Source organism: Balaenoptera borealis, assembly GCF_965194805.1.
Source record: "Balaenoptera borealis genome assembly, chromosome: 7".
Classification (NCBI taxonomy): Eukaryota; Metazoa; Chordata; class Mammalia; order Artiodactyla; family Balaenopteridae; genus Balaenoptera; species Balaenoptera borealis.
In genome coordinates, this window is record NC_138864.1 from 109,640,430 (window position 1) to 109,662,875 (window position 22,446).

General features: G+C 50.3%; 1 protein-coding gene across 6 annotated transcripts in view; it reads right to left on the bottom strand.

Annotated features, from left to right (window-relative positions):
* Positions 1 to 22,446, bottom strand: part of PLXNA4 (plexin A4) — a 608,610-nt gene that overhangs the window by 380,421 nt on the left and 205,743 nt on the right. For all 6 annotated transcript variants that reach the window (XM_082399137.1, XM_082399134.1, XM_082399139.1 and 3 more), the window contains one exon: positions 1,297 to 2,549. In XM_082399137.1, the coding sequence (XP_082255263.1) occupies positions 1,297 to 2,549 (1,253 nt within the window). The remainder of the gene's footprint in view (positions 1 to 1,296; positions 2,550 to 22,446) is intronic.

Here is a 22,446-nt window from a genome sequence, read left to right on the forward strand (position 1 = left end):
CTTGTTATCTGGCTCCCTTACTCCCAGTCCTGGCATTAGCCAGTCTTGCAAAGCTGCCTTCTCTCTGTTCTCTCCAAGGCCGCCAGGCGGATGTTAGGACCTGCAGCTCTGCAGACTCCCGTGATGAACTTTGCTTTTTGTACTGTGGCAGGGAGCAAGGGCGAGACAGATGCTTGCCCGTGCGCAGCCAGGCTGATCTCCGCAGCTGATTTTACTCCCAAAAGCATTGCCCAAAAAGACAGGATTGGAGCAAGTTTTGTGCAGCAAAAATAGCCAACCCCTCTGATCTCAAAAGAACTAGCTGTTTAGTAAGCACACAGCATAAACTTGCTAATTTCTAACACAAGGTGTATATGTGAGTGCTTGTGAGGGTATTTCTTGTGTACGTGCACATGCATGTGTGTAGGAGTGTGTATGTATGTGCGTGGTGGTGAGAGGCAAGGGGGCTGTGTCACCCGTGGCACCGGTGGTTGCCCAGCAGTTCTGAGGTCCGGTCTGTCCCTCAGGGCCCACGGGCCCTGGGCAGGCCTCCGAAACCAACCCTTCATTCTCCCCGCCCCCTGGTTTCCTTCAGCCCTCTGTCACCCAGCACTGCGCCATGGCTGCTTCTGGACACTGTGACATGTTTCTTCCATGAGACTGTGCACACAGAAGATACTTAATAAATACAGTTTTCTAAGCAAGCTTAGAAAACGGTTTTCCCCTCTATGTTCACTGGACTCTCATCCTACTTCTTCTGATCTTATTTTCCCATTTCCTAAAGATACGCATGGGGCTAAAAACATACCTCTCCTGAAGTTCTACATCTACCCCAAATGTAAAATGACTGCCTCCCTACTCCCAGTAGGGGTTTTACTCTAAGCTCTGCCTCCACCACCCATTGGTTTTATTCTAAGCTCCCAGGAGAGCGACTTGCAGCATGGTCGGTAAGAAGGTGGGTACACCTCTCAAGTCACCGTGTACGACAGTGCAGCCTTCAAGAATGCCTGGTGCACGTGGCGTCTATGGCACACAATCCCGCCTATTCCAGCCCCTCCTCTTACAGCCAGTGAGCCAGCCGGAAGAGAGAAAAGTGCCGACAGGAAATCTACATTTAGCTCCAGCTCTGACTCTCATAAGCTCAGTGCCGTGGTCACAGCATGCCTGAGCCGGTGATAATCCGAGTCCAGTGAGACCCAGAGGCGGGATACCCTTGTCTCATCTACAAGATGGGACAGATGATTCACACCCCATGGAGGCCACAGCCTAGGTCTCGACACCGTGCCATCCCGGCCCAGAGGCCCTCCCCGGACTCACCGCGCTGCTGCAGGGAATGTCCTTCACCTTGAGCCAGGCCAGGTCCAGCGTGCCCTCGCCCCGATAGCAGGACTGCAGCCGCTCCTTAATGCGGTCGTTGATCTGCTTCAGGATGAAGAGGCACAGGGCCGACTCGTCCAGGGATTTCATTTTCCGCTTCTGGCCTTTGGAGAAGACGGTGAAGAGGAGGTCGTCCTCTGGGCGAACCCCGAGGGTCCGGGCGAGCACGGCCCCAGCTTTGGACAGGTAGGCAGCCTGCAGCAGGCGGTACTCCACCCCGCCACGCTCACAGCCAATGGGCACCTCCACGTAGGAGTTGAAGGCCGTGTCCTCCTTGCAAAGCCTCACGAGCTTGGACGTATAAACCTGCTCCTTTGTGGTGGAGCCGGGGGGAGACACCATCTCAGGCTGAAGCGTCAAAAAGTAGACAAAGTTGCCGCTGCTGAAGCCGTAGACGTAGTAGATATCAAAGTCGGGGATGACGGTGAAAGTGTCCGAAGGAATCTTGATCATCGAGGCCACAAACTCATCGTGGAAGACATACGCGAACATGCCATCCGCCTCTGAGTTCTTGGTCAGTTTCCGGCTGGAGATGGTGGGGAAATACTCCGGCTTCCCGTCCACGGCCGTGGCAATGAAGAGCTTGTCGTCCAGGTTGTTGTAGGAGACGATCACCCCAAAGACAGAGCCACTCTCGTTGACCCCCGACAGGTAGTGCTCCTTCTTGTGAAAAGGCTCCCCCAGCTTGAAGAGGTCCTCCAGCCTCAGGAGCTTGCAGATGCCTTGGTACAGGCTCCCGCAAGCGATCAGCCTGTTCTCCTTGTAGTCTATCAGGAGCATCTTGTTGACATTGTTGGTTGTGGTCAGGGGCTCGTTGCACGTCTGGACAATGCGGGGAGGGTAGCACTTGGGGTTGTCCTCGTCCGGCCCGGTCTGGTGGGTCACCAGGACCTTCAAGTCGCTGGAGAGCTTGTAGATCCGATTGACGGCCCCCACATAAATGTGCCCTGTCCTCTCGTCCACCACCAGGTGGTTGAAGCTCTCGGCGGGCTCCCCGCGGAACGTGACAAAAGACCGCTTCTGGGGCAGCAGGGGTGGCTGCTGGGGGAGTAGAGTGGAGGAGCCCATCCCCACCATTAGGAGGTGGGAGAGCAGGCAAGTCCAATTCCAAGGCATGGCTTTCATTTCAGAGACGCGTCCTCGGGGCACAGTCACACTCGGCACAGCAGTGTCGAGGGAGGAGTGCAGGCTCTCTACGGGGGGGAGAGGAAAGAGGTGATGCTGGTTGACAAAGGCAGAGGCTTAGTTTCACCCCACAGCTTGTCTGGCTGGGCCCTCAAAGCATCCTGCACACGCTGAAACCAACCTGCAATGGGGGACGCTGGGGCCGAGGGAGCCAGTCCCCAGTGTGTGGGTATGAGTGCCCAAGCTGGGTGGCAGCAGGAGGGCACTTCAGTAATAGTACTAGTAATAATACTAGCAACAGTAACAACAATGGTAACGGTGACGATGATGATGATAAACAGCCATTGCCCACAGAATGCCTGACTTTGCATCAGCCACTGCCCAGCACCTTCCAGAGACTCTCATTTCATCTTAACAAACCCTTCAGTGCGGGGGATCTTCCATCTGCCCCTCCAGATCTGCTCTCTACCCTTCTCCGTGCCCAGGAGGCTGACCTGTATGGACTATACCTCTGCAGGCTCCTTGCCCTTGGGCCTGGTTAGGTGCAGCCAGTGGGCAGAATCAGCCGAAGCCCCGTGGGAGGGGGAGAGGCTAGGAGGAGGGGAGGGGGGCTGCAGGTACTGGGGACGCCCCACCCTCAGGTCCTGCAAACCACCTCCTGCCTGCCTCCCTTTGGTCCTAGGGGAGGTAACTGGCCTCAGTGTTCTTGCCCCCAAACACTGCCCTGCCTCTAAGGAGGCACGTGTCAAGACCCCCTCTATTAACCTTTGTGCAAATGACCTGATTTGTATGTGCAATGTTTCCTGCTGGGACCCTGACCAGCAGCCTTGTGATATAAGTACTACTGACACTCCCACCTTACAGCTGAGGGGAGTAATCCAGGTTGCACAGCTAAAAGCCCTAGAGGCCAACTGAAACCAGGACCAGGACTGTCCAAGTCCATGGCCGACTCTCATGCTGTCCTGCTAAAACATCTCAGTTTACCCCAGCCAGGCACAGACGGGGACGTCCACCAGTGACTGTTTATGCACAGAAGACTAGTTCACACAACGCTTTTTAGGGGGGCTGTCCGTCACAGCCCTGGCCCTCTGGGTCTGCACCTACTGCAGGGGAAGCTTCTCCTTTGCGCCTCCCCCCTGCTGGGCGGTGCATGAGGCCTAATGAACAACCCACATCCCGGATCCCTTTACTCTGAGGCGGCCACCAGGTCCTCTGGGCGCACTGGCCAGGTCTGAGCCCCGATGTCATTTTGGTTTTTTTTCATTTTTTTTAAGTCTTTATTGAATTTATTACAATATTGCTTTTGGTATTTTTATGTTTTGGTTTTTTGGCTGCGAGGCATGTGGGATCTTAGTTCCCCGACCAGGGATCAAACCCGCACCACCCCCGCATCGGAAGGCGAAGTCTTAACCACTGGACCGCCAGGGAAGTCCCCCGACGTCATTTTAATGAGGCAGGTCTTGGTCGCTGCCCAGGGTGAGGCCTCCTCTGAGAGGTTTTCATTAAAGGCAGAGAACAAATGCTTTAAGAAAAGTGGTCAAGTAAATAAATAAATAAATAAATAAATAACTCCCCGTGGAACAAAATAGCTTTCCATCCTAATTGGTCTCATTCATTTCTATTCCAGATGCTTTTCTGCGTGTGTTTCCAGAGGATGGCTTCATATTTCTTCCAGTTTGGGAGAAATCTGGGCAGGAATGGCCTACATCTTATTCGGAGACATCTCAGCTCTGTGGAATTTCTCTCATTTCCCCCTCCCAAACAACTCAGAAACAAGGTGATGGGAAGAAGTAGATGGCTGAGCCAAAGAAACCTATCTGCCCCTCCCACAAGCAGAGAGAGTACAAAGTTAGATGGAAACCAAGAGAAGAAAGAAGAAGGAAAGCAAATCAAACACTTGACATTGTCAGCTAACAGTGACATTGACATTGACGTTTTCATTCCCAATGAAAACCACAAACATTCTCAAGAAAACGTCAGAGGAGGGAAACTGGCACACCCACGACCGACAGCAGTCTTGTGAGCGGAGGGCCTCCATCTCTTCCCCCGCGTGGCGAACGTAGGCTGAGGGCACCTTCCAAATGAACAAGACACCATGGATCCAAGGATGGCCGAGGCTGGACCAGGCCCTTGAAAAACCCAGAGTCGGGGGGCAGACACCGCCAGAACCCAATTACTCAGAGGGTGAAACGTTGCATGACGGACTTCGAGAGCTCAGGTGAGGACAGCTGACCTCTAACCCCGGGCGAGGGAGCAAGGAGAAGGCTGTGGGAGGCCTTGGAGAGGCGATGGCACTTGGGCTGAGCCGTGAACTTCGAGAGGACTTGCAGAGCTGGAAAGGAAGGGCCTCCTTGGGAAGGGGTCCATGGAGCCACAGCAAGGGCACTTCAACCGGGGTGCACGCCAGGAAGAGCCTGTCTGGGAAGCATGGTTCGTGAGAGTCAGGGGGAGATAGGGCTGGAGAGGGAGCCAGGACCGCGTCAGGGCGTCCCTGGGAGGTTGAGACTAAAATGCGCAGTAGTGAGGGAGGAAACTTAAAGGAGAAGAGCTCAGCCCCCGCTCCCAGAGAGGAGCCTCCGCGCTCCTGTCGATTTAGCCTTTGCTTGAAGAACTGAGGCCTGTGAGCTCCGTGGGGGTAGGGAGGGCCTGCCTTGCTCACTGGTGTGTCCACAGTGCGAGACCCACACCTGATATGGAGGGGAGACTCAAGAACTCTTCCCTGACTGGCAGGAGGAGGGGCTGGAGGCGAGGAGCACCAGCATCTGTGCATCGTTCATGGGGCCCCAGGCCCCAAGGCAAGTGCTTGCCCACCCACTACCTCACTCCTCAGACAGCTGTTCGCTGGGGTCAGGAGTGCCTGACCTGCTTTTCAGGTGAGGAAACTAGCTCTGCAAGAGCACGTGGCTCATCAGTGGCAGAGCTGGGGTTGAAACCCAGCTTTGTATCATTGCGAAGCCCGTCCTATTTCTAGGAAAGCACAATTCCAGAGTCCTCAGAAGTCCAGTCTAACCCATGTAAGTTCCCACACACAGAAGTCCCAGGACATCACCCGGCAATACCAGCTCTACAGGAGGCGAGCAAAGCCCCTGGGGACTCCCAGGGCATAACCTCACAGGTCATGCCCATCACAATGGGCACAACTATTTCCCTCTGAAAGCATAGAGGGCTGGAAAGTGCCTCCTGGCACAGGGCTTCTCCTGGCCCGAAGTAAGTGCTTCTTAAGTGAGAGTTGTTGTTGTTGACAAGAGTGAAAGAAGATGAAAAGGATTAGGATCAAAACATGCCCGATGGCACCATCTCTGTTAGAGTGATGAGGGCTCAGGAGGTCAGGCTGGTTCATCAAGAATTGCCTGTGCAAATCTAAATATCAGAGAAGAATCTAGAAGTTTTTGAGCTGAAAGAGAGGATCCAGTTTGATGATTCCCAATCCCTGATTTCAGTGACCAGGAAGCTGCTATCCACAGACATTAAAGGACTTGCAGGAGGTTGCATAGTGAGTTCACGGTGGGGATGGGATTAAGCTCAAGTCCCTGGACTCCTAATCCAGGCAGGGCTCTTCCCACGTCTCCTGACTTCACCTGAACCCGCTTCAGCACCTGCTCCCGGCCTTTGTCTGGAGGAGGCCGCTCTTTGGGTGCCATATTCTCTGCTGCCTAACACAGCTCTCAGAACACCGCCGCCAACAACCAGATTCCAGCAGGGCTGGTGATCCTCACTCCAGACAGGCAGGTGTGGGTCAGGCCTCAGCCACCGACCCTCTGGAGGGAACTTCCGGCCGTCCCTGTATTGGAACCTGCCGAGTCCCGGGAAAGTGTGCCCGCCACACCCCGCCTTACTGTACACACTCACGGACCCACAAGCCAATCAACAGCTCTCTGCTTTGCAAGAGGCGAGACGAGGAAGCCTGTAATTATAAATTTACTGAGCAGAAAGGTGCCAGGCCTCATTCTCCATCTTGTACTAGGCACTGAAAGGAGACACAGTTATGCGTCTCAAACACTTGTCACCCTCATCTGGGGACGGCGAAATTACTGCGCCTGGAGAGGGGGGAGCCCACAGAAAACAACAACGTGTGATAGGAATAACCAGCCTCTCATTTTACACACCACGAGAGAGACGGATTAGCTAGCAAACAAACAAGAGAAATGGAGGAGAAGGGGGAGCTAGCAGGGATGTGGGCTTCAGCTTGCCTCACCAGAGACCCCACCGGGCACTGCCACAGCGGTGAGCTGGCCGCAGCCCTCCTACCCCAGCACGGGACCCACAGGTGAGCAGAGCTGCCTGCCCCTGCCCTCCAGGGCGGCCTGAGGCGGTCCGTCCTGGCAAAGCTGGACTTCTCCAGTGGTGTCCGTTCCAGCTATCCAGGTAAGTGATGACTCAACCTAGGAAACGCTCATTGAGATTCCAGATCCCATCCACCGTTTCTCTCTCAGGTCATCATTCAGCTGTTTTTGTTTTTGTTTTTTTTTTAAGATTTTTTTGATGTGGACCATTTTTAAAGTCTTTATTGAATTTGTTACAATATTGCTTCTGTTTTATGTTTTGGTTTTTTGGCCGCGAGGTATGTGGGATCTTTGCTCCCCGACCAGGGATCGAACCCGCACACCCTGCACTGGAAGACAAAGTCTTAACCACTGTACCACCAGGGAAGTCCCTCAGCTGGTTTTAAAACAAAAGTGTCAGAGGTAGCATTCAGCCCAATTCTGACTCTTCAAGGCAAATAATGTAACCGAGTCACCACAAGATGGCCCGGAAGGACTCACTGAACTAGGTAGGGTGGGAAAGGAAGACAGAACTGAAAGTCTCTGAGTCAAACCCAAACAATCTGCTGTTTCTCCCTCTTTGAAATCAAATTTTAATTCTGAATCATCTCAGGGGAGATGGGACTCATTTTTAGAAGCTGATCATCATTTTGATTAGAGAAATTGGGGCTTTGTTTTGTGTGGCAAGTGGTGAAGAGCTCAAACTAACTTTCATGAAATAGAATCATCTTCTCAGATTCCTGAATGGCAGAGAAGAAAGTTATTATAGAGTTGTTTAAAAATAGCAGTTACCTCACGAAATTACTTTAGAGTTTACAAAGTGTTTTCACATATATTATCTCATTCTGATTGTACTGTATGTGGCAACCCTGTTAGGTAGAAGAGGCATTTGTAAGTATACGGCCTCTATAGATAAGGAAACGGAGGCATGAGCAGGGACAGGTCCTGGCTGGGGTCACACCCAGTGATAGTGGGACTTGGCAATCTGTTCAGGTCTCCCTCGGTGGCACATGGTACCTTCCCTGACCCTCTGGACAGAATCCTGTTTTCCTCAGGACGTTTGCCATGGGATAATAGAACATCCAGAAAATGTCTTCTAGGATGATATTTCAAAAGACAAGTCATAACCCAGCATCAGTCTAGTAACCTGCTTAGGTTACAGGTACTTTTTTAATGAAATAAAATAGAAGAGAAAAATAAGAGTATGTCACATTTAGGAAGGATAAGACTTTTGTGAGACTTTTGTTTCAGCCACGTATGTGTATGCATGAGTGTGATGTAAGTGTACTTCTTACCGTCAGTCACTGTGATGGTGAATTTGATGTGATCACTTGGCTGGGCCATCGTGCCCAGATATGTGGTCAAATATTATTCTGGATGTTACTGTGAGGGTGTATTTGGATGAGATTAACATTTCAATCAGTGGACTTTGAGTGAAGCAGACTCTCCCCTAAAATATAAGTGTGTGGCTACCAGATCAGGTGAAGACTGAATAGAACAGAAGCCTGACCTCCCCAAGGTAGAGGGAATTCTGTAGCAGAAGCCCTTTGACTTGAACTATGACATGGGATCTCCTCTGAGTCTCAAGTCTGCGGTCCTACTCTGCTGATTTTGGACTTGGAGCCTCCATAATTGCATGACCTAATTCCTTAAAATCAATCTCTCTCTCTCTGTCTCGATATATACATGTAGTTTCTGCTTCTCTGGAAAACTCTAATACAGTCATGATTTTTTTAAAAAAACGAAAGACACTGTTAGAGATAGTAGACACCTGTTGTTTTTGATGTTGTTTTTGCTACCATCCATTTATCCTCTGGGGATCCACCCCTTCACCCCTTCTCAGCCCAAAAGCGTCTGGGGAAATTGACTCCACCCCTGGTTCAAGGGAGGACACATGACCCGGGCCCAAACCAATCAGCACAGAGCAAGGGCAGGTCACAGGGACTAGTTTAGGGATGGGTACCTGGTTGGATCAGAATCTCTGGGAGGCAACAGACTTTGGATGGAGCACTGAGGAAAAAGTCCTAGGTCTTCCATTGCCTGTGGCCTTGGAGAGGGTGGGCTTAAGAACTGTGGACACCATCTTGTAACCAGGGGAGTGGGGGGGGGGAGGGGGGCCTGAAGAGAAGGAAGTTAAGTACGAAGAGAGCAGAGCTGAGGCAGGGCAGAGAAAGTCCTGAGTCCCAGGTCCTGGTGACATCACACAGATGTCTAGATCACATGCACTGAAGCCACCTCTATGCTTATACTTCCTGGCTACGTGAGCCCCAAATTCCCCTTTTGCATAAGCCAGTGAGGGTTCTGGCATTTGTTAATGAAAGAATCCTGACCCACACACAGAAAAATCCAGCCTTCCAGCCAAAAGAGTGAGGTGTCTCTCACCACATCCTCCCTAATAGACTGTTCTTTCACAAGAAGAAGCATGCCAAAGAGATCTCAGTGTCCCACTGCCCCAGAGATAAACTAGAATTTTGCAAATGGTGAGGCTTTTTCCAGGTGCGTTTGGGTGTGTGTGCATGCGCGCGCGCGTGTGTGTGTGTGCGTGTGTGTGCTGACTTACATAATCCATCACGATGCTCCCCTGTCTGCTGGGCCTTTGCCTTGAGGGCTGTGCTCACAAGTCTCCTGGGATGCTCTCCACCTGTCCATGCCTCCGTGTCCTCGGCACAGGTGGTTTCCCCTGCCCAGGATGACCACCCCACCCCCTCACCTAGGGCCTCACCCTTCAGATGAAGCGTGTCTGACCCTGGCCCTGGTCTAGGACAGCCCCCACTGCGTGTCAGTCCAGGAACTCGAGTTAGTCTCACATTCTACAACCACAAGCGTCTCACATTCCACCAACGCTGCTATATTTGCCCACTGATGCTCCCTGCCATCTAAAAAATATGAGCTTCTGGAGGTCAGAAATTACTATGTATTTTTCACCACTATTCTCTTCAGTTCCAAGCCCAGAGCTTGATATATGGTCGGTATGTTGGGAATACATGAAGGAACGGATGGATGAATTATGGATGAATGAATGAATGATGAATGACTAAACGAGGAACGGATGACGACTTCACAGAAGAGTGTATGAGGTGGCAGCTGGGATCACCCACAGCTGAAGTACCAAGTAAATCTCGGTGCTGAGCCACTTAGCCCAAACACACAATGCTGATTTTACCCTGCTCTAATCAGGGCTTATAGCTACTTAAAATACCCACTTTTGCCCATTAAAAGCGTGACTTCAAATGCAACAGGGAAAATACACCTTTCAGACACAGTTTACAATGAGAACTGCCGGTCCTCCAGCTGGAATATCATAACAGGTTGCCTTGCATCCACAAATTAGACTTGAGAACCACTGCCCTACTCAGCAGAGGACATCGGCGCAGACTATGTTGAGGAGAAGGAGCTGGGCCTGGAAACAAAACTGCCGCAAGGAAAACAGACAACGCAGGAGACCCAGTTGCTGGAAGTCAGGATGCATTTGTTCATTCGGCCAATGCGTGTTGATGGATCACGTACCACGAGAGGGGTTCTCAGCTGGGTGCAAGGGCTACAGACACTCCAAAGCAGAGAACAGTAGCCCTGCCCTCCAATGGCTGAGGTCTCTTACTGGATCCTGTAGCTTTCCCCTCTGAGGTCATCCATAGTCACTGGCAAGCTCTGCAGAGCTCCACCTCCCAACCCCTCCTGGCTTCCTAGAAACCAGGAACCTCATTCCCCTTCGTCCCCCTTACTGGGCTGCACTAGAGGTAATTCATTTCTTGCGCAGGTGAGGCCAGGGGACGGGAAGCTAGCTATCCACCAAAGCTGCGTGCTTCCCCATCCGTGCAGCGGCTGGTGTAAAGGTGTTGACAAGAGATGGCTACCAGCTATGGCCTACACTTCTCGGCCTCTCCGTTTCCACACAGTCTCCAGGTGTGACCGCACGACTGGTGAAGGAGTGTCGTGGTGACACTTCCATACCAAAGCAGGTAAGAAATAGATATGTCTTCTCTACAGATCCTTTTACCAACTGGATAAACAGGATTCTGAGGCCCTGCAAGATGGTGGAGCCTCAAGATGGAAGGACCCACCCACTAACCACAGGCATCCAGGTCAGACAAGAAATAAACCACTCCTGGGACGAGGCTCTGAAATGGTGAACTTGTGCGTCCCAGCAGTTGGCACCACCCTAACGAACACAGGCAGAAATGCAGCCAGCACGCTGCGTAACAGAGCCAGATTCCAACCCGAGGCTGGGCGCAGTGGGGCTCCGTTCCTGTAGTGCATCAGGCTGACCCCAGGGAAAGTCCTCTTTAGGTGTCAGTAGCTCCCTCCTTGTTCCCAAAGCCAGACTGCAAGTTGTCAAGCCCAAAGAGGTGGGAGATGGCCATGCCTATGTCTACAGGAGTGAAATATCTTCATGTTCCTCCGAAGTGGTCCTTCTGAAGTTTGGAACCAGGGAGGCACTCTGTGTGTGCAGCTAAGGGCAGTGAGGGGACTGGGGACACAGCCCAGGTCTCCTTTCTATTTCATCCAAGAAACACCAGCCAGCTATTGATCCAAACCAGCAAAATGGAGAAAGGCCTTTGTAAGATTCCTACTCCAATTTGTAATCTATGCATTCAGAAGAACGTCCTCAGTAAGAAACCAGTATTTTTTCTTGTCTGCATTTCTCACTTGAAACTCTTGGTTTCTAGAAGTAGGAGCCATGAATTGTGATTTTCTTTCTTTTCCTGGAGGATTATATTTACACGGAACATCTGTGCCTGCCTTCTGACGCCACGATGGGCATGCAGCCCCCTGTGTGCTTCACTACCTAGTCCTGGCCTTTGCTGCCACCCCTCCTCCCTGTTGAGGTCTCAGAAATGACTGCCACGTTCATAAGAGGAAAAGTGCCCCAGGGTGTGGGTGTCATAGTGCAATCCATCACCACCACCAGGGGAAAGATCAAGTCACAACACTGTGCCTGGACAGTCTTATGTGCAGGAGGGGGGGACCCAGGAGGGGGACCCAGAAGGCTCAGCCCGGCCATGACCCAGCACAAAACCAGAAGGCAGCCACAGCTGGGGCAGGTCATGAGCCCACGAATCAATCCCTCCAGGCTGCTTTCCCTCTGCTTCTGCTCTTCGGAGCAATGAGAAATGTGACATCGGTGGTCGGAGGAAGGGCTGGAGAAAGGCATAAAGGATGGGTCAGAGGGAGCCGTGGGGAGCCAGGCACAGGCTTAGCGTCCAGCCGCCAGGCAACCAGCCTGGTCCCTGGGAAACTCAGCACCAAGCTCGGCTACTTAATCCTTACTTCCCAGTTTATTAGAGAGGGCTGGGGGAACGTGATTACCATGGACAGAGCCTTTGCAACCAGCCTGGAAGAAGAGTCTGCAGGAGGGTGAGTCACTGAGCCACCCCCATTCAGAGATTAGGTCCACGCCGGACCCCTGAGGCCCCCATCTATGGTTTCCCCTCCCCCAGGCCTCCCCATCCTTGGCCTTGAGGGAGCCCCCCAGGGTGCAGAACCACCTTTCCCTGGCCAAGTCCGCGGTTCCCAGCAGAGACGAGTGGGAGCTTCAGCGAGCCCAGGAAGCCCAGGATGGAGCTCTATTATTACACTGTGGCAGCCCTTTATATTCCAGGCACTGTGCTCGCGCAGGGGAGTCGCTAAGCCTCCAAGTCCGGCTGTGAGGCTTTAAAAACCCAACACTCCCAATAGCAGCCTGGGCTGGGAGGACAGAATCGTCAGCTTCTTTCCAGCGTCTCATTTAAAGAAACCAGCCAGCCAGGAACCGGGGGTCAGATGTACCAGCCGACTCGGCATCAGTGTGGTCACTCTCTTCCACCCCAGCCCTTGGCCCGGCTGGTGAGAAATGCCCTATCCAGGGGGCTGGCTGCCAGTATCTTCTGAGGGTCCCCACTGGCCTCTGGAGGTGCAGAAATGGAGGCACATCATAGGAAGATGCTCAAGACACCCCAAAGCTGTGGCAAAGGGAGCATCTGTTGTCACTTTTGCTGCCCCAAGACCTGGGTGGACATTCGCGTCACAGAGAAGGGGCTTGGGGTCCACCATGTGCTGGGACAGTCATCTATCCGTGCAGCCCTGTCTCAGGCGTATGGCCCAGGGCGAAGCGGATGGAAGACTTGCTGCACTAACTGATCTTCATCTGGAAAGGAGGCTCTCTGACGCTCTCCCTGCCACCCATTCCCCCACTCCCCTGGGCCTTGCCATCTTCTCTCCCTGGACTCCCAGCCTGGCACCAGAAAGCAAAGCCACATCATGTGGGCTTCAGGCTAATGAGCTCCTCTCTCTCAAGGCCCTTCTCTCCTGCCACGGTTGTGGGAAGAGGCAGGATATCCTTGGCGCACAGCGGTTAACGTGTCGGCCACAGGCACCCATAAGAGCCTCCCCTCTCTGAATCACAGCAGCAAGGATGCTACAGGTATCAGGAATGGACCTCCTCACTGGCCACAGTCCTGCTTTCTTGATGCCTCAGTTTCCCCATCTGTAAAATGGCGTTTCTGGAAATAGGGTGATGAGTCAAGGGAGATCGTTAATGTTTCTTTTTGGGCTTAAATCTAGGAGGAGTGAGAGTGAAGCATTTCAGGCTTCATGGAGCACAGGCTGACGCTGATGTGGGGAGGGTTCCACGAATGGCCTTTGCCATGAGATGGTGAGGATGGTGTTCACTGCAAAACACAAAGCTGGTGCTGAAGTCTCTCTTTCCAGTCTCTTTGCATCTTCACCTAAACTGGCTTTGTAGTGGCTGAAATCTAAGTTGTGCGGAGCCTGGGGAGAGCCCACTGCGGTCTAGTTCCACGACCTGCCCCCAGAGAACGCGGGGCATGCGGCTGTTAAGCGAGCCTCCATCACACTCCTTGGACCTATCTTCTCTCTCTCAGTGAGGACTGCTGGAGCGGGACGCACCTTGTCAGCTCAGGCAGTGGCCCATTCACTGAGTCAGAGCCTGGGGAGCAAGGTAACCTTTCAAGGAGGGGCCCTCGCTGCTTCCGGCCTCTGCAGACCCCAACACTCGACAGTTGAGTGAAGAATCAGCAGGAGGCCTCCAAGCTCTGAAGCCACCCCACCCACTGAAGGGCTTAACTGATAACCCACGATAAGGTGATCCTGCCTATTTCATCTCCTATCTTTAGCAGGAGAAGGAATTTTAAAACGAATGGAAATTCCCTTCTTTAGACTGGTAGAAATCTCTAAGTAAACTTTTCTGACTAAAAAAAGTCAACAGGTTTGGAAAGGATGCTAGAAGCAGGTTGCTAGGGGGACCCAGATGGGAGACCACTGCACTCAGACCCTTGCACTCAGCGTCTCTCCCAGGTACCACTCTGCTCCCAAAATGCCTCCCCACCCCAGGCCATCACTGCCACCCCCAGCAGAGCAGACCTGCTTCCCACAGCCCGGCCTCCTGACTTCCAGCCCACAGGGTCTTCCTGAGGGAAGCTGGTGATGCCACCAAATGGCAACACCATGAGGGAACAGGCTATTTGGGACACATCTGGGCCAAATACTCGCACTTCTGCTGTCATCTAATGTGTAGTGGGAAGGCTCTTTCTCTCCCCTGTCCCCTCCTTGTCCTTCTACCCCCTCCCTTTCTTTTTCAATTCCCGGGAAAATCAGGAAGTGAACAGTTGTCTCCCTTGCTGGTCTATATTCATGTAATTAGTGCTATTTAATTCCACGATGAGCCAAAGCTCAGAAAATACAAAACATATTTCAGCTGCGTGCCACGAATCTTGGCAGAAATCTTCCCTGCAGCCGGAAGCAGAACAGAGCTATATTCACTCCTTTAAAAAAAAAAGGTTCAGAATCGACTGCAACAAAGTTTGGGGGCCAGGCACTACTACCTGGAAATATGCAAGGAGCTAGCAGAATAGGGTATTTTATATCTTAAAGTTTGGAAATAATCTCCATCACCATGGCAACACTGAATTTTAAAAATACTTAGTATTGATCAAATAACACTAGTATAACATGTCATTCCTCCTAAGGAGGTGGTTCTTGGTTCCCCATCCCCTCCTTATTCCCATGGGCTTTAAGTGTTTGGGTCCCTAGCAGTGGGGACCTGCGCCACCCTGTCATCCTGCCTTTCCCACCTGCTGGGCACGCACCTATGAATCAAAGGACCAAGGAGACGTGCGGTTTCTGGCAATGAATCTCAATTAACTAACACATTCCAATCTCCCAACTCCTTTGCCCCTGCCCAGCCCACTCCATTCTGCTGAGACCTCACTCTATTTCCGTATTTGTGCCAGCAACATACGAGCAAGGAGCAGGAAATCTTAACCCCCATCCTGCCACCATTTCTCAAGTGAGGCACAGAATGGTGAAGACCCTCCAAGACCATTCTCCAAGGTGCCCATCACTGTAAAGAGAACAGTCCTCAACAAGTCAACCTCTGCCCCACATCGATGCCGGGGCCTCTCGCCAGCACTCCTGCCGGGACTAAGTCCCTCCCATAGCACCCCTATGAACTGGCCATGCCCTCCTCCTTCTCCAGGTGACAAGCATACAGAGCTGGTGCTAATGCTGGAGGGCCCGGGGCAAGGCCAGGCAGAGGAAGGAATCCTGTTGGATGCTGCTCACACCTCCTTTCAGGACCTGCTCAGAAGCTGTGTCACTGGGGGCACAAGAGTCCCAGAGATGGATCTCAGGCGTAACAGAGGGTCGGATCCATTGCGAGACCCAAGAAACGTTGAAGTAGACTCTGCAGCTCTTATGAGTCTGCTCTGCACATTACTCAGTGGACAGAAACACGCAATGCTCCACACAGAGAGGAAAACACCTGCCAACTCTGGCCACCTCGTCCTCTTACACGGCCTGAAATTCCACCACCACCACCTCTTGTTTGTGGGTTATATCTTGCCTTCGACATGCTCCTTCATATGCAGTCAACACTCATGACTCCAAAAATATATACCTATCCCCATCCAAGCCATTATTATTACTGTCCAGATGGGGACACCAAGACTCAGAGAATTTCATTAAGTTGCCCAAAGCTCTGCTCTTCATATGTCCACAACTCAGGTCTTCTGATGGACCCAACACTTCCCTGTAAACCACAAGGCCACCCATCCGAGTCATCACTGAAGATCGTATGTCAAAGCGGGATGGGGGCTAAGTCTAGAAGACCCCATGACCAACGCAGTGGTTAACTGGGAGGAAAGGAAGCCTCCTAGCCGACTAGAGTATAAAAACTAAACAATTTTGGACTGTCATCACCTCCATTTACCTTGATGTTTTGCATGTGTTGGGAGAGGACCCTTCCCTTCAGCCCAAGGAGGTGGCACAACTGGACAAGTTCTCGGTGGCCAAGGGATGATATAAGGGACAAAGTAGCAAGCGGGGAGGGTGACCCAAGTTCATCCCTGCATTTGTTCAACAGCACTTGTTCAGCTCCTACAACATACCAGGAACCCATGTTCCAAGGGTGCAACGTGACTAAGACAAAAAGATTTTGATGTCACAGAGCTTACATTTAATAGGGAGAAGACAGACAGTAAACAGGAAAAATAGTTATTTTCAGATAGGGTAAGTCCTTTAAAAAAAAAAAAAAAAAAAGGATAGTCATTTCATACAGAGTCACTGCGGGGGCAGGGCATTCCCTAGCTGTAGTGGCCAGTAGAGGTGTCTTGAGGCTTGCCGGGAGGGTAAACAAACAACAAGGAGGAAGCCACCTATGCAGCGATTTGGGGAAAGCATTCTGGGCAAAGGCAGAGTGAGTGCAGAAACTCTGAGGAGGGGGCAGACTTGGCAAGGAAAAGGCAGAAAGCTGAGCAGCCGGAAGACACTGGGCAAGCAGGGAAGTGTGAGTAATGGGGTCTGAGGGAAAGGTGGGGGGTAGATGACAGAGGGCATTCAACTCCAGGGGAAGGAATGGGAATTTCATTCCAAACGGTATGGGAAGCCATGAAAAGGTTTTAAGCAAGGAAGTAACACAATCAGTTTATCATTGACAAACTCAGTCTGGCTCCAGGTGGAGAATGGTTTGTGGGTGGAACAGGAGACCTGCAGGAGTTCCTTGAGGGGTGATGGCGGCCTGGCTCAGGTGATGCAGGTGAAAACAGGTCATCATTGCTCTAGTAGGGCTTGCTGGTGAATATGGAAATGAGAGGAATATTCATAATACCTCCTTGATTTTGGCTTGAGCACCTGGGTGGATGGTGGTGCCATTTTACTGCTATGGGGAAGGCTAGGAAGGAACAGGGCAGGGGAACAAAGAAGTCAAGAGTCCCGTTTGGGACATCAAGGGCAAGGCTGTCTGCAGTCTGCCAGGGTTGGTACGGGAGGGGATCATGGAGGGAAGTGGCTTACAGAGAAGCTAGCTGTGTGGTCTGCAGAAAGCATCTCATTTAAATGCTCCAGGAGGATGCTAATGGTATCCTTATTTTCTAGATGAGAAACTGATTCTCAGTACCTAACATGAAGTGAAGCTAAGGTCTGAACCTAAGCCTGCAGAAAGCCCCAGAGGCATCAGGGCCCTCTGCTTGTGCCAGCCCTCGGTAGAGGCAGAGGCTGCACCAAGGGACCTTGGCTGGAAGAAGGGGATGCCAACTAAAATATTTTTCTAAGGGACCTAGCGTTTTACACTTATTTTTTGCGAAAGAAAAACTATCACATCAAAGTTTCAATTTTACTAAAGGGAAATTGCAAATACTTATGAAGTACAGGCTAGTTTGTAAACCTCATAAATTTATAGCCAAAGTTAATAATATTAAAAGAGTGGAAATGGCAAAGGATATTCAGCATCAGTTATTTAGTTCTTAGCAAGGAGCCCTCTCTTCACTCAGGTTATAAAGAGAATCTTGAGCACCCAGTTATGCAAACCAGTGAAGTTATGCAAACCAGATTCCTCACTGTCTGTAATGCAGGTGTTTCTGGTGCCCTGTGGAAGCTGCTGCTTTATTGAGGGATAATGAGCCTCTGTCCTGGTCTACAGTGTAAGGCTATGCTCACGAAGGGGTGACCATCATTGTATCAGTCATCCGGGTAACAGGTGGCTCCCCAAACAGGTCGACAGATGACACAATTTCACAGGCAGGAGCGGGGACTTCCATCACTCTCTGGGCCTCAGTCTTTATGCCTAAACTTTAAAGGGTCTCTAGAGTCTAGCCAGGGGTCAAAACAGGACAGTGGTCCTGGCAGCACAGTTGGTGTTAGACTGGAGCGTCATCTATCAATGAAGTGAAATAAACTATAACTTGGAAACCACATTGACTTGTTATAGTAACTCTATTTATTTTCCTTTTATGACCTCCAGGCCCCAGGCAAAGTCCTACTAAAATGTCCAGCTTTGTCTCAACTGTGCTATTAGATATTAATGGGCAGTTGTAAATGCACTCTTAGGCTGAGGTTCTAAGGAAGATGCATTCCGTCCTCGGGAGCCAATGTAGCCGAAGCTGCAGTTATTAGCAGGAGAAATCCCAATCTCTGGGTGAGGGTTGAGGCTGCAGGAGCTCAGCGCCCCTCCTCAAGTGGAGGTTCTTCCTCCAGAGCCAAGTCTGAGCAAGGCCATCGTTCCCTGACCAAGCAAACCCTGCCATCACCTCTCAGGAGCTACTCTCCTGGACACCCACATGCCTGCCTCCCCGACTTCTAGATGCTTTGGGCAAGAATTATCATCTCCATTTAGCAGATGAGGAAACGGAGGTTCAGAGAGGTTAAAGGCCTTTCCCAAGGTCACAGAGATTGTTCCAGGAAAGGGGTGATCAGCGTCCACATCGAGGAAGGATAACGCAATGTGGTAAAGTGTCAAACGGGCACAGAAAAATGAATTGAAAAGAAATGAAGCGATCTCTAAGTGAACAATGAACAAGATTCAGTCTACAGTGAAAAATCAATGAGGCAAAATGCTCAGCCTGTAAAGATCGATGAGGCAACCGACCAATGACCCGTATTCCCACCTGAATTGACACCCAACCACATCACAGTCATGTCTGTATTTGCCCAGACCAACCCCCATGCCACCTGCCAGCGTATTGCCTGGGTACCAGATTCAACCTCCACCTGGGCACCTCCCCTGCACTGATCTGAACAGCATCTTCAAACAGCCCTGAATGGTAGCTGATGGAGTCTGCACACACAGGCTACAGAAAGAAGCCCCTGGAACAAGGAGATAAGGTCACCTTCTGAGAGTTAATTTTGTACCAATCAAGACATCCTCACGGGAGCACCAGATATCTGCAGGAGCCACCTTACGAGGGCAAAGTGTCCCCAAATCACTAGTGAAAGAGCAGGGAACCAAAGCCTACTCAGGGTGACATGGTTTCTTCCACTAGACAAGAATGTAAGTCAAGAAGGCTGTAATCTAAACAGTCTGAGTAAAGAAGGCATTAGCCAACTCGGGGTGGTTGGCCTGGAGCAAAATGGCAGGAGCTGCTGAGTCTTAATCTCACACCAACCAGGGAGAGAGAGCGCGGTGGTGGCTGCCAGACATGAGTACGGGGCTCGCCCACCGGGAGGCGTGCTCAGAGGAGGGACAGCAGTTGGTCACCAGGCTTCTCCATGGCACAGATGACGTGGTTCTCAAAAACACCAGACTCTCGGTTGCAATTCCACATTCCCCCAGTGAGCCAGCTGACCCCCCGCCCCCCGGTTCTTCCTTGCTGGGATATCCCCCAGCTTTATCCAGGAGTACACCCTGCATATGCAGCCCCACCTCAGAAGGGGGCCAATCACAACTGGAATAAGCCAGTGAATCCCAGCCCCAGTGGGTAATCATGATTGGATTAAGCCAGTCATGGGGGTCTCCTTCCCCCTGCCAGTGATAAGTTTTGGAACAGCCATGAGACTCAAGCCTGGCCCACTGGACCAAATGGGAAGCCTGCCGGGGACTTCATGTGGAGGAGTACCACTCTGCCTCACTTGCCCACTACCCTTCGTGTCATCAACTGTTGCAGGCTCCTCCTGACCATGAGGGGAGACATTACCAACACAGCCACCACGGCTGAGCGGAGAGAAGAAAGCCCCTGGGGGATGAGGATGATGTTGAGTCACTGAACGATCCAATCCTGGAGGCACCAGCCTGTGGTCTTCTCATGTGAGATGACCATTCACTTATTGTTCACGTTATTCTTGGGTTCTGTAACAGCAGCTGAAGGCATCTCATTGACTCACCCAGTAAACCTTCAGGTTACAGAGGTGCTCTCCAGATACCATGCTACCATGAAGCCAAGAAGGGTGTCTAGGAGAGCAAGCACCATTCTTCCATTAACTAGATAGGAACAGACCCCACTACAATCAATAAGATGGCGTTTTATATTCAATATCAATATCCCAGAGAATTAGAGTGAGTTAGTCCTGAGAATCTGTCCATCTCTGGATATACAGGCAAGGCAGACCCTGGTCCATGGTAACCCCACCCTGGGAGACCCTACCTGGAAGCCATTGGCTGCCTGCATGTTGGTGTCACCTTGTTTAATGGCAATTGAAGGGAATGATGGGAAACACATGCTTCCTTCCAGCCCCACCTACCTTACATCCACTCAAGTCCTTTATCCACTTGATGTATTTGTGTCCTTGTCTTTAAACAAGCTACATCTTACCTACCTCACGGTGTTTTGAGAGTAAAATGAAATCGATATGAAGAAAACAAAGTGATATATAAACGATGGTACTTTGGATAAGAAGGCGGTGTGGGAAATCATCTCAACTTCCTGTGTATCCAGAATCATCTCAACCTCCTGTGTATCAGAATCACTAGGGGAGATTTTTATAAAGCACAGACACCAGGATCCCACCTCCAGAAACTATCATCCAAAAGATGCGGGATAGACATCGGTATTTTTTAACAAGCAATAATTATTTAAAATTAATTATAAAATTATTATTAAAATATTGTTTTTTTATAAAAGCAATTATCACTTGCTTCCCAAGTGATTATTCTAATATGCAGCCAGAATGGATGAGAACTGCTGAGAGCTGATCCTGTGCAGGTGAGGAAGCAAGCCCAGGGAACAGAACGGGCCACTGGGCATCAGCCTGCACCACCCACAGAGCCAGAACACAGGCAGTCTGGGCTCCTGAATCCCAGATTAGGTATCTTCCCATTATGCTTCAGTGTCAACAGCAGGGTATTTAGAGCACTATTATTAACAGAGAAAGCAAAGGCAGGAAGAAGGAATTATAAAGGGTCATGAGGAAACGTTTGGGGGTGATAGGTATGTTTATTATTGAATATATTGTTTGTGAATATATGGTTTCACAGGTGTTTACCTATGTCAAAACTCATTACATTGTATACTTTAAATATGCAGTTTATGCTATATCAATTATTCCTCAATAAACTGAATTTTTAAAAAAATAGACTAAAAAAGACAACCTACAGAGTGGAAGAAAATATTTGCAATTATCATACTTCTGATAAGTCTAGAAAATATCGAGAATTTCGACAACTCAACAACAAAAAGACAAACAACCCAATTTTAAAAATGGCCAAATGACTTGATGAGACATGTCTCCAAAGAAGATATACAAATGACCAAGAAGCCCATGAAAAGATGTCATAAGGGAAATGCAAATCAAAACCACAATGCGATACCACTTCACACCTCCTGGGATGGCTAAAATCAAATGGAAAATAACAAGTGTTGTCAATAGTGTGAAAAAATTGGAACCCCTGAATACTGTTGGTAAGAATGTAAAATGGTGTAGCTGCTCTGGAAAACGGGTGGGTCCTCAAAAAGCTAAAAATAGAATTACCATGCAATCCGGCAATTCCACTCCTAGGTATATACCCAAAAGAACTGAAAACAGGGACCCGAACAGAGATACATACACCAACGGTCATTTTAGCCAGTGTTCAAGGGCCAAAAGGTGGGAACAACCCAAGTAAAACTTGACTCCGCATCACAGGATCCCCTGGAGAAGCCACGCCGAGCTTCTGATTGGGTGGGTCTGGGGCAGGGCTCAGTAACGTGCATCTCTAACACGTTCCCAGGTGACAGTGCTGCTGTTGCCTGGAGACCACACTTTGAGGACCACCGATACACAGACTCTGGTTTCCCTCACCACCATCTCATGATTCTCACTTGCTTCGGTATTATAATCCCCACCTTGCAGGTACAGAAACTCAAAATCAAAAATCACACATCCTAGAACCACAAAAGGAGTTACTGGCTGGACCTAGAACCTGAGTTCAGTGATCTTTGCAGTCACCTACCACCTCCCTCAAAGCCAATAAATGTCTGAAGGCATAAAAGATGTTTGGATTCATTCCAATAAAATGGTGTGAGGGTGGTCTAGAAAATAACTGGCACTGGTATCAAAGGAACCCAGTAAGGAGACAGAAAGAGGATGGAGCAGTAATGACTAGAGTCTAGTTTGGGGGTCAAGGTAATAGGCACAAATGTGTAGATGGAGTTGGAAAGAATTGAAATACGGACCATTTTTCCTTCATTCTTATGAAATGAATTACCTCTTATCAAAATGAAAAGAAATTTTCTCTCCTTGCATTGTCCAAAGTAATATGCCTCTGGGCACAGTGAATCACCTGTCACACGTTCTATAAGAGTCACTGCTTAATGCTCTACACATCTGATTCTCTTCTTTCCTAAAAGCTTATCTGCTCTGATGATGACACTCTCCTACTCCGGAAATTTCAGTGGCTCCCTATTGTCTACAGAATGAAGGATAGACTCAGCTTTGTATTCAAAGACCTCCTCCATCTGGCTTTCATCATTTCCACTCAAATAGAACTCCTCTTCACTGCCCATACATGTCCTGTGCTTTC